This window comes from Cylas formicarius, unplaced genomic scaffold, assembly GCF_029955315.1.
Source record: "Cylas formicarius isolate icCylForm1 unplaced genomic scaffold, icCylForm1.1 PGA_scaffold_7__23_contigs__length_41026272, whole genome shotgun sequence".
Lineage (NCBI taxonomy): Eukaryota > Metazoa > Arthropoda > Insecta > Coleoptera > Brentidae > Cylas > Cylas formicarius.
The window spans coordinates 11,163,509-11,176,562 of record NW_026844352.1 but is presented as its reverse complement, the minus strand read 5'-3'; the positions used below and the strand labels follow the sequence as shown (position 1 = coordinate 11,176,562).

At 34.7% G+C, this 13,054-nt stretch overlaps 1 protein-coding gene across 1 annotated transcript; it reads right to left on the bottom strand.

The window, feature by feature from the left end:
* Window positions 1-8,040: 8,040 nt before the first annotated feature.
* On the bottom strand, window positions 8,041-8,913 carry LOC132705557 (uncharacterized). Its single transcript, XM_060676208.1, has 4 exons — window positions 8,737-8,913; window positions 8,588-8,679; window positions 8,238-8,444; window positions 8,041-8,178 (listed from the first exon to the last, which is right to left on the bottom strand). Exons 1-4 carry the CDS (start codon window positions 8,812-8,814, stop codon window positions 8,064-8,066), a joined length of 492 nt encoding a protein of 163 aa, XP_060532191.1. The 5' UTR covers window positions 8,815-8,913; the 3' UTR covers window positions 8,041-8,063.
* Between the last annotated feature and the right edge of the window lie 4,141 nt (window positions 8,914-13,054).

Genomic DNA, 13,054 nt, shown 5'->3' with positions numbered 1-13,054 from the left:
ATTTAAGCGTATTAAAAAATTAAGAAGTTTTCAGTCCACACCCTGTACGGACGGTGAAAATGAAAAAATCGTTTAATAAATACGGTGGGCACAAGATCAGAAAAAATTCAATTTTTTTCTTTAAATTTTTTTTGGGAAAGGCGGTGACGTTAATATTTCCGGACAGACTAGCTGAATTTGCTGTACAACAGAACAAATTTTAGAGCCCTCAATGGGTTATTGATAAAAAGAAATATGAGCAGGGATCGGCAACCTTCAAATGTACCTTCAATAGTGTTTTTGTATTATATACGAGTATAAATATTATGAAAAATAAATACGGATTTTTTTTAACTTTGCTTTGGCACACACAAAAGTGGAAAGGTTGCCGACCCCTGTGCTAATGAATATTTTAATTTAGAAGATTTAGAACACACCTGATAAATATTTTTGAACTACACTAGCTTAGAATAATTTTACGCGCATTCAATCGTCTCGGACCCAGCGGAAACGGTACGGCTATGAAGTCACGAAACATTATTGTCGCTCGAACTAAGTTAAAACATATAATCTATAACTTATACAAAGTAATGTGTACGTTACAGTAAGGCTCTGAACCTAGAATGTTTATTAAAAAATATCCAAAAATAAGAACAAAGGAAAGCTGATCTAAAAAAATCATGATTCGAAAAGAATTCAACACAACAATTCGAAAATTGTATAACATTTGTATACTTTTCTTGCTTCGCTAATTTTATTTTCCAAATTCGCTCACCGAAAACTCATTATTTTCAAAAATCCCATAGGCAAACCCCGAAACAATCTATCATCCCGTGTATAGGGCTGCGGCCTCCGGCTTCCAGCTGTAAAATTTCAAGTACAATCAACCAACCAAACGCCTCAACAATGCCTCATCAGAAATGATCTCATCCGTCGCCACGTGCCAGTCCACTTCAGATCACGTGTCATTCGCTTGCCCTACGACTGCCAAATTGCTGTTTAATCATATTATTTGGCGGTGTCTCTGTATCCGGATTACACTTGACTCTTGTTCCAGTCCTTTGTTGCCTTTATGACGCGTGATCCTTGTTTTACTGTTGTTTTTACTATACGTTTCATTTCAAATTCAAATTGGCAGTTGGCTTAAAGGCTTGTTTGAAGAGCAGCAAAAATCTGATGTATGTTTAAAGTATTTTCAGTTAACTGTCACATTTGGTTTGACAAGAGACACAACTTTTTAAGAGAAAGATATTCCTCCGGAAGATAATTGTAGAGACTTGAACCAGCAAAAATTGCTAGTTGTTTATTGTTGTATGTTCATGGTTATATTGATCAATACAGAAATTGTTTCCATTTCTTGTGGTATACTCATGAAAAAATCCATTAACTTCAAAATTGGATTGCTTTTTATGAACATATGTTCAAATATTAAGCAAATACCTAGATAGATGTTATAGTGAGTATTTTATGTTATTCGAAGGTTTATATACATTATAGTCAGGTCAAAAAGAAGTCGGATGATTTTTTTTGTACGATGAGAACCCTCAGGGCGTTACTGGTCTGTCCCTAGACAACAATGTTACATGTGATACACTAAAGTGTAGTCAACATCTACTAGTGCATTGGCAGCGGGAGATTTTTTTTAAAAGCTAGCTCGAGAGCTCGATTTTAACAGTATAACGTCCAAATTGAAAAGAACAATTTAACGAAGTAACAAACAACAACAGTTACTTTCAACAAAAAAATTAAAATAAAAGGATTTTCAAAATTGATGGGGATGATGACGTTATTACAACTAAACCCTTATTTTCTCAATACTGCTTCATGTGAATATCAAAGTCATTTTAGTTTAAATGTTTCCCACAATTTGTACATTCATAGAATTATAGGCTTTTTGTTATTGAAGTAGTTGCTATTCATCTGGTCCTACTGTTACGCTGAAGAGTAGGCACTTAACTAATTTGCTACAATAAAATTTCTTTGAAATACTTCAAACGTAAACTTTATTCAAAATATTTTGAAACGTGTACCAATACAAATATTCAATATAACAAAAACATAAATTCAAATATTTAACACATTTTAAATGTTAAACAAAAATACCAAAATGCGTACTCTAGGGTTTCCGGTTCCTTAAGAGTACACAGTGATCTAAAGAGTACGGACATGAATCAAACACTACGTAAAACAAGTAACGTCTAATATCTATAAACTAACATGAGTTTTAATTCCAATATCCAAGATAGAGCATGTTTCACATAAGCAACAGTTTATCCAATCGGATATGAAATAGTGTCTCGAACATGTGGGACAAATTCGATAGTCAGTTTCTTTGTTAGTTCTTTTTTCTTTTCTCCCAGTTCCGCCCTTCTCAGCGTTCCTTATTTAAGTTTTTTTTTTTGTAACAAATTGTCTTTGTAAGCGGTAGACAATAAAATCTCAGAACTTTTAGTTTTGTTTCTTCTTATTTTTTAATGAGTGGCTTTTGGTAAAGTCAAAATCGTTCTAGGTGTGACATCCACTAGGTGCTGGTTCACTATTTGGTGCAACATATGCAGCCGCAGAGTTAGTTACACCTTCGGTGAATTACGGAGTATGTATCCTAATTTTCTTTTCTTTGCTTTGTTTTTGAGATTGAGTTTTTTGGATTACTTCTATCTGACTGTCTGTGACTTCAGAAAAAGCAAAATCTGATTTACTAAAAACGTTCGGGTTGTAGGGAATGATTCCTGTAGACGCAAATGATTTTGCACATATTTGAATAGTAGTGACTTTAATCACTTCTAGGGTTGCTAAATATCCATTTACCTCATTTATTTGAAAAAGCTGTTTTCAGTGGGAAAAAATCCTTTGTGCACAGGCTTATGAAATTATTTCGGGCTTCCACTGGATCCGTTTGTGATGGTTTTACAAAGTCGCTAAAATATCATAGCAAATTCATATGCCCTGAATCTGATAAAATTTTTAATTCGTATACGATTTTCAAGTTTTCAATAAACCGTTGGCTAAAGTACCACCTAAGCTGCATTTTTCTTGGAGCTCTAAGGGATAAATTTTCTCTTGTGGCAAAATCTTGCACGCAGGGTTTGCCAGTAATTTCGTTTTCTACATTAAATCTAAGCAGAATTTTGTTCAACACTGCATACTGAAACGTCTGCTTCATACGCAGTTCATAAAACGTGACATCAAATTCTCTGATATGGACAGCCAATTGTTGGGGTGTCGCGTACTCTCAAGGAATGCGTACTCTTAGGCGATCTTACCCTAGGTGCAACTCAGAAGTCCCATTAGATCACGAAAGTGTGGTGACTTTGACACTGCGCGCGAGTCTGCTTCGGTGCTACGTATGGGACTCAAACGTTGATATTTACAAAAGAATGGAATGCTAGCCGGAAATTCTTGTAACCATCAAAAAGAGGAAATCTGAATACGTAGAACATCTAATGAGGGGACCGAGGTAGACAAAGTGTCCGAAGGCGAAAAATATCCTTTCTGAGAAATTTGCAAGACTGTTTCGGCTGCTATTTAGAGCGGCTGTCAACAAGGTCCATAATGATTTCCAACCTTCGATAGAAGATGGAACTCTGAGAAGAAAAATGGTAATGGTTATTTGCCGCATTGATTCAGATTGAAACTTAGCAAGTCAGTCACGGAGTATGGAATTGACCATCGTCGCACATTTTCAATCCACAAATACTCCAACTGCCATTTTTACCATCCGCCAACACATTGAGTGCATTAATTGCAACGCTTAATGAGTTAATAACTAATAACCAATTTTTCAATATGTTCAAATGGCTTTACTGCTCAACGATTTGCATTGTTTGCGCAGCAAAGCTTCTGTCCAACCCCGGACTTTTATCGAAGGTTTTAAGCACTTGTTGCATGGGTGCCTCCGATTTTCGAAATACCCCAAGATTTAAAAATTCCGACGGCCCCGTCGCGTTGCCTGGACGGCGTTAACCCTTGTAATCGATGTTTATGAAATGGGGCTTTAGGTATTAATGCAATTACCGTCTCAAACTGCTTCTTATCAGATTAAAAGCAATGAAGAGCCACATTAACCCGAGCAATTCGCCTTTACGCTCTAATTAAATTCGCAACGATCTTAAAACTTTATATTTCATTTTCTTCACGCTCGAAACAATCATGGATATTAATCCGATCGGCTGTTTGCGTTGTCCTCTGTTTCGGAGGTAAGAATTACGTGAACGAACCACGTGACAAGAGCAGAGGCCGAAACTATGACTGTAATTACCATTTTCGTAAACTAAAGTTGGTGGCTTCTAAATGCACGATATTGATAATCGGTAAGGATTTTAGTTTATATACTGTGTTTCTGAAATTTTGTATTGCAGAAGCAGTCACTACTCTCAGGTTTTCAATTAGATACGAATAAACAGGGTTTCAGTGTAATTGGTCCCATTAATCAGGGATTGAGATTCCCAGAGAAATATCAAGGTTGCATTTCATACTGTCTGACCCCATAAAGGAATTCAAAATTCGTTGTACCGATGATGCACAAGTCTTCGTAGAAGTTATTGGAATTGTAATCGCTCCTCTGAAACCTTTTTACAAATTCACTCAAACGACATTGAATCATTGAAAAATGTATGCCTGTGGTTAACACATAGAACACATACATACATACAGGGTGACCCAGGGATAAACCGACAAACGTCTAAGATCGCGTTTTCAGGTAAAAATAAGACTTTTTTCCCGTGAATCAATGTCATAACTGGAATTATTTTCGAGATACAGGGTATAAAATTTTTTAAAAACTTTGAAACATTTTAATTGACGGAAATAAACGGGCTCCTTTTAATATAATTAGAAACAAAGTATTAATTCCAGAGGCGTCACAAAGGGTAATCTAATTGATAGAAAAAAATATTGTACAACACATACTTTTCTGTATGTTTAAGCAAAAATATTTTTATTTATTAAAATGTGCTAAATCAAATGAAAAGTCAGGTGCCGTGTTTTTTAAGATGAAAAAAGTCATTTGATTTAAATTCTTATTCAATAATTATTCTTCTTGAGAATTTGTTTGTTTCAATGTTTGACAGCCTATGATACATCTGATTACAAAAAACGTGGACACTCAACATTTTATATATTAGCATTATTCTTTTAAAATGTAGAGATTTTAAATTAAAAAAAATTAATCATCCAAACCAACAGTTACGTACAATTAATTTTCCTATTATCAAATTACCCTCTGTGACGCCACTAGGATAAACACCTATAATACCGCAAATTAGCATTAGCAAGTTCAGTCCAAACCAGAAAAAATGTTTTCGAATAACTAATAAAAAACCAATTTTTTATAAAAACTTTGACACCTTGTATCCCGAAAACAAATCAAAGGCAACTGATTTATGGGGGAAAAGTCTTATTTTCACCTAAAAAACCGATCTTAGATTTTTGACGACTTAACCTAGAGTCACCCTTTAAATTAATAATAATAATAATAATAGTAATAACTTTATTCATGTATATAATTTATGGCGCTACTTTTTTAAGCAGCTAGCCAGAAAAAACAATAAAAAAGAATTGAGCAAATAGAGGGACATACATGTTATGATAATAACACTTCACGCAGGTTTGTGGAAAAGGTATTGTTTAGTAATTTAAGAGACTGATCAAATGCATTTTATGTTTTCGCCATGTCATATATCATACGATGATTGAAAAATACAATATAACCTAATAATTCATACATTGACATCAAATAAATGGTTAAATATAACACGGCATAACAAATTTAATTTGTGTTTTGTTTATTGTAAATTTTTGCTTTTTTTGCATGAATTTATGCTTAGCATCTATTTTATATTAATAATTTTTAGGGCAGTAATAGCACATTTTGTTTTATATTGGCCACACCTATCTCGGAGAAGTTTCCATACATCCATCATAATTTTATTTTTTCTGCCTTGATAATGATATCTCGATAGAACCTTTCTTAATATGCCTCGCTCTCGTCTTCAAAGTTTTCTCCAAAAATTTAGATGTAAATGCAAGAAATGCATGTGAAAACCCATATTTTTGAAAGCTGAAGAGATTTTCTAAGAGTTTTTTTTTCATATCCAACCAGTTTCTTGGCAATGTCTTCAGGCTATAAGATATTTCGATCAGACGTCTTCTTATATGTTTATAGGTCCACAAGACAAAAGTACCAATCTGTTATTGGGCTCGATCCAACTTCTGGGAATGTAAATGGCGTTTTCCTAGATTCAACTCTATACTATGCCTTAAAAGTTGGTCGACAGCTGCCGCAAATTACATTTGGTGTCCAGTTTTAGTCTACGCTTGCAAATGCTAAGCCAAAATAATATATATGTGTTCCATAGCTTAATATTCTCAAATATGTGACTGCTTCTATGAAAACTAGATCATTCATAATCAATCATAATTGAATTGAATTAAATGTGACTAAAAATACTAAACAAATCGTGGGAATAATCATTTACGTCTTACATAAATATATAAATATGAATAGTATAGAAATGTGTTTTATCTCTGGAATGCGGGGATATTTTTATGTAAGGAATTCAATCCAAGTTTTTGTTTGGCGATATTACAATTAATAATTCTTTTCGGAAATAAGATAGATCAAAATATACTCGCTTGTAAATATCATAATATACAATTTAATAAAAAAATATTTTACGTCATAGCTATATCCTATTCCTGACCAGCTTATCTGCAAAAATACTCCATATACAGGGTTATTCACGGTGAGTGTCCTATTAAACGTTTATGAAGAATGACTTACGGTAAAACCCTGAAATGTTGGCTACTTAAATACTTTTGGCAATGCGGTATTGTCAGCTATATTCGTAATGTATATTAATTCGTTTTTTAAATGGAACACCCTGTATATTATTACATTTTTTGATTCTGCGAAATATTCTGGAACTTTTTTATGTAACATGTATCATACCTATCTTGAACATTTTCGGGGATAAAAAATACTTTTAAAGAAATTTGGCAACATATAAAATAGTAATTTTTTTAGCAACCCATACAGCTAAGCCCTTGAATTTTTGGTTGCGATTCCATATAAAGTGCTTTATCATAATATAGCATAAGAATTAATTTATTCGCTTACAGGGCGTTCATAAGATATGACGCAATTGGCAAGATATAAAAACCCATGTTACATGGGAATTTTAAATTTAACACCCCATATTTTATATTGTCACGTAAATGAGCAATTAATTTGCCATCTAAAAGTACCAAACTATTGCATATCTATTTTCACTGGGTAGCAGGCTCTGACCGGTGTATTTCCTTCCAGTATCAATGTTACAATTACTCATTTGAACACGCTAATAACGGAGTATTAGGCTTATTTATGTCAAAGTCAAATTTCTTTACAAAAAACGTCACCATGGCCAGCTAGAGACTGCTACCCAGATGAAATGTGATTAATTTAATTCGCTCTAATTGCAATATTTTGGTTATGACTCGAAAACCAGGGAAAAAGGATATACCATGGTCATACAGATATTAAAAAAATGTATTTTATCTTTGGAAACTTTACCATCTAAGAAGTTAAGACGTTTAGGACATATGTTCATATGAAATTTTCTTTTTAAAATGGACCCAAAATCGCCCACTTAACTATTGACATTCAATTAGAAAATACCCTGTGTAGTAGATACATATTGATTACGATGACATAAAACTGATGCTATTAAATAAATTATTAATTAGCCATATATAAAATAGCAGTTATGCCAGTGCCAATGCTTATCCAAATTAAAACTGTAGATTTCCTCATCACGATGCTCGTTTGTTTAAATAAAATCATCCCCATCGGCGACCGCAGCGTGTGGTAACTGCACAGGGCGGTCGGTTCACATCTGGCCCGAGGGATCGTGGTAGACTGTATATTTCTATGACGCTACATTAATTCGGGATAATGTCGCACTTGCCACTCAAATGAGCATCTCGTGCTCCGTCAAGTGAACCCTCCATTTCGGGTGATAAATTGTTTTTATAGAACGCAGACCCTTAAATGCCTCGGTAAAATGAAACCGGAAACGGAAAGTAGGTTTTTATTTAAACAAAACTCATCGGCACGAGTATATTTTTCCGCTCCTGGTTTTTCGCACCACCTCTTGCGTGGACGGAATTTCAAACTTCACCTTTCGGAGTTTTTTTAACTTGTCCATAGCTCGCGATAGCCTGACGGACGACGAATAGCCAAATACAAAAACGTTTGAATCGGGACGTTCAATACTCACCACATTTTCTCTTTGAATCTCCTTCTTTCCGAATTTCTAGATAGCGCTTTCTGCGTGCAATTGTCGCTTCTAGTTTTCCTTAAATTAAATGAGTGGCTCTTATATATGTTCCTCAGTTCGGGACATTCACTAGCCTGTTGACGAAATACAGCTTCAACAGGTTGTCGAACAAAAGTTTTCGAATCGCTCGGAATTCGTGGCCTGCTCCTGAAATAAAAATCTAAATTTTATTGGAACAATAATTGTGATCTAAAATAGAATATTATCTCACAAGTTTTATAAACGCTCTTTTAGTCACCAGTTTCATACAATACAATACAACTTGGGTAAATTATGTTGTTTTTGGTTACCTACGAATGTGGAGACATATTCCAATCAATGCCCCCGATAACATAGCTACAGGTACCGCCGACGGGCATATAGTTTTCGCGACTACTACTGGCTGGAAGACATAGCACGTATACCCCCATCGGACTATATAATTGGAAAACCAGCTTACCAATCGACCGCTGTAGTAAGCTAACAATCTTCGAACGAAAACTGTGCAAAGCGCCAATGAAATTTTGGTAACAATCATTTCAAAACAAAAAAGATGAACTGTTCAGGTTTGGCACGAAAATGTAATTCCGACTCGAAATATATTTTCTATTATCTATCAACTTTAATTTTTATGGCATAGGTGTGACGTTGTCATTCTAGTAAAGCTGGTGGCACATTTGTTATGGGATGTCATTTTATCTCTGTAAAAATTATAAAAAAAACTAGGGAGACAATTTGTTTGGATTTTCTTATACTTTTCGAATATTATATTTTTATAAAATTATTTACTCTTATAATATTATATTTTACTTATATAGGGAGTGCTGTTGCGGTCAAGTAACTACTTCCTTATTTTAAGCAGAACAATTAACACATTTTTGAATTAATCTGAACTAAAAATGACGTTTGCAGGTCTAAAATCGATAAAGAACGTTATCTACCGATTTTTTAAGAAACAATCAAAAACAAACATGAAAAATTGTTAAAAACCATTTTTATTTTTAAATCAAAAATTGTGACCATGTATAAGGAATTGCCAGTTTCGAAATATTAAGCATTGAATTGTGAAAATGCTATCACGGCGAAGCAATATAAAAAAAACTACAGAAATGGCACTATTTTAACTTGCTGTAAGTTTGTAAATCAACACCAAACTTAATTTTTCAAAGAAACTTCCACAGGCTACTGTAATACTTTTTACAAACCTTCTGGATTCCTCCTGCGTCTATTTTTGCTGAGTCGAACTTGCTGACGTTTCGCCAATCATCCTGTTGGCTTCTTCAGAGCTTGACTGAAACAGTTTCAGTTCGACTCAGCAAAAACAGACGCAGGAGGAATCCAGAAGTTTTGTAAGAATAAAAACCAAACTTCATTATTTTTATTGTTATTGTTGAAATAATAACACAAAAATAAAAAAATAATAAAAAATAGGGAAAATGCTCACAGTAAGTGAAATTAAAAATACAGTTTATTATTTGCAATATTTTAAAAAAATGCTATTTTATACAATTTTCTAATTTTTATATTAGTCATTTAAAGCTGTTTCTTGTAGGTTTTCGTCCATTTGGCTATTTTTCAGCAAAAAAACGTGTTTGATAAAATTTGTTTTGCCCTTTTGAATTTAATCAAATTTAAATAGCTCTTGTGTTAATTATTTAATTACGGGGTATGATTTGTAAGATTTAAGAAAATGTCATACAACAATAAATAGTAAGAACCATTTTCGTACTGCGCGATAATTTTTTTTTTGACAGTTTTTTCGTCATTTTTTTGGTCAGTTAAAACGTTTTATTATTAATATTTCAAGATCTACAGCGTCTTGAATTAGGCAACTATACACAAAGTCCCGGCAACGATTTTGTCATGTTTTTCATATTTAATGTTATTCTTTGATCACCACGTATTATTTATTTTCAAAATACTACTTATGTACACCTTGTATATGAAAATCAACCGCAAATATATTACAAAGAATTCCAGTCGGAAGGTTAGGTTATGCGATTCATAGACTAGCAATTATCTATTAGTTGCCATTTGCAATTTTAGTTTTTCATGAAGTGGATGTCTATTACCACATTTCGTTAGCAACAAAAAGGACGATAACTTAACAGATTCGGAAGTGTTTCTAGACTTATAACGGCCGTCCTTCGCGGACACTAGTTTAAGATGGTCCCGGCGGAAATAAGACCGGGAGAGAATGATTGTCCTCATCGCCTTCAGACAGAAGTCCATCTCCGCTCCCGAAATGGCACGAGGGTAGCGGGAATAGAGACGGTTTCCGCCGGCGGTCTCAGTCAAAAATATCACCTTATGACCTTAAGTCGATAGCATGTTGTAAGATTTGGACTTAAGAATAAATATTTTACAGAAAACGTTTTTCTTTATTCGAACGTTTTGATAAAAAGTCAATTAAGCAACAAAAGCAAATTAGTAAAACTACCCTTTCTTTTATATTGGCCATTGAACCTTGTAGGAGAAGGTTGCACAAATTATCAGTCATTATCTCCCTATGGCTTGTTTCTTTTTCATATCCAACAAGACAAAAATAACTTTGCCATGATTAATGTGCTCCCTCCAACATCTGAAAATAGCAAACGGCATTTTGTTAGGTTCACCTCTATACCGTGCGTCATGATTACATTTGGTTTTCAATTTTGATCAATGTTTGTAAACACTATGACAGAATAACATTTTTTTAATATGTAATGACCGCAGAAAAAAAACGCAATTGTATATTCTGCAACAAGTGCGGGCATTTGATTCACGAGTTTATTTGACACTAGCGAAGCAAGTGTTTAATAAACGAGTGACTTAAAAAGTTTACTGAACGTGTTGTATACTATACTTTTTCGACGTTTTTGGGTACATTTTCGGGAAACAGCACGAATACATTCACTGACATGAGCGTCAGAATTGACAAACGTCAAAATTCAAAGCGTGGGAAATATCTCCCAAAACATCCGATTGCTCCCAAACCCGTGCGGTAAAATCCCGGAAATGTCCGAAGGGGCTCAGTTCCGTAGCTTCCCGCACGCTCGATCGGCGCGTAATGTACAGACGGGAGTAGAAAAATATTTTAGTAGTAGTGGTTGCAAATTCGCCTGGAAGGCATTGTAGGGCAAAGTAAACAGCAAATGCCCGTTTATTTAATTTAATTTACTTGAAACTCTAAAAAAGTTGAGAACAACAACAAACTAAATATCTAATGTCTTCGAGTTATGCCTCACTACATTCATTACAAACCGCAGAAACAAATCTTGTGTTACACAGTGTTATATATCTGTTAAATTATATGTTACACCTCTTCTATGAAATCAATATACGTAGTCCCCCTTCTAGTCGCTAGGTGGCATCACAGCTTTAAAGCAGAGCCAATAAACTGTGGAGAAACTTACCATACGTGGTATACTCGCCATCTATGGTCTTAACCTCATTCCTCTTTCTGTGCTTTGTTGGTACATGCTCATTTTTATTCGGCGTCCATTTTTTCAGTTTTTTTCAGCGTTTTTATTAGTTAAATGGGGAAGTACAAGCGAGATTTATTTTCTTCCTCATCGGATGAAGAAAAAATCTACCTACGGCGAAAGATTAAATCTTTCCGTCGGCGATTAAGTAATCGCGACTGGCGTGGTTCCCGATCAACGAGATTTTTCTCATACTTGGGAGACGACTTCATCATCATCATCATGTATGTCCTATAAGGCAGCAATTTTACCAGTTTGAAAATTTCCCAACCTTTGGGTTGGGGAGTTGTATGCAAAGGAATTGTGCCAGAGGACTTTGGAGTCATACGGAAGCTCAGCTTCATATTAATGCACTAGAATTAACTGCGGCATTCTTTGGTCTCCAATGCTTCGTCTCCAATTTGAGCAATTGCGAAATACTTCTGAGGATTGATAACACAACTGCTATCTCGTATGTAAATAGAATGGGGGGAGTAAAATTTCCTGTTAAAACATCTTACGTTAGCTCTTCCGATAATTTTCAAGCGGATAAAGAATCCAGGAATTTGAATTTTGATGATGAATGGTGCCTTTGCTAAAATAACAAGTAAATTTGAATTCCCAAAAATCGACTTGTTTGCTTCTTGCCTAAATAAGAAATACAGGACGTTTATTTCCTGGTTTCCAGGTCCCGAGGCATCTAATGTACACGCGTTTACTGTTTTTGGGGCGACAGTTTTTTCTATGCTTTTCCTCCGCTTTTCTTGCCGCCAAGAGTTTTACGAAAAATCAAGGCTGATCAAGCTACAGGGATCGTAATAATCCCTTACTGGCACAGCCAGCCTTGGTTTCCTATTTTTAATGGGATGCGATATAGCCAATTATTGTTGCTAGACCCAGACAAACAGGACAAGAGAGCTCACCCTTTGTGGAAATCGCTTACCCTGGCTGCTAGAATTTTGGCAGGCAAGCATTCCGCCTGAGGAATGTTCCAGAAGATTCGATGGATATTTTAATATCATCTGTTCGGAGTGCTTCCTTCAGGCATAATAGACCATTTAAACTTTTGTGGAACTTCTGCAAAAGGAACGGAGTGGACTGTTATTGCTTCTCTCCTAATGCTGTATTAGATTTCCTTACTATTCATTTTAAACAAGGCAAGTCCTATGGCTTATTGAGATCTTTTAGGGCGGCACTTGGTCTTATTTTTGCAAATTTAACTAGGTTTTTTTAAAGGTGTTTATAATCTAAGACCAAGTAAACCAAGATATGACAGACTTGTTGTCATTAAAGCAATTAACTGTTAAACTGGTTTTGTTACTGGCGCTAACTACT

What these genes read in the sequence shown, in the direction of transcription:
- LOC132705557 (XM_060676208.1), bottom strand. Translation starts at nt 8,814, where the DNA reads ATGATTGTTACCAAAATTTCATTGGCGCTTTGCACAGTTTTCGTTCGA. An exon ending in CTTACTACAGCGGTCGATTG is followed by an intron (nt 8,680 to 8,736) that starts GTAAGCTGGTTT and finishes TATGTCTTCCAG; the next exon opens with CCAGTAGTAGTCGCGAAAAC. An exon ending in ATATGTCTCCACATTCGTAG is followed by an intron (nt 8,445 to 8,587) that starts GTAACCAAAAAC and finishes TTTTTATTTCAG; the next exon opens with GAGCAGGCCACGAATTCCGA.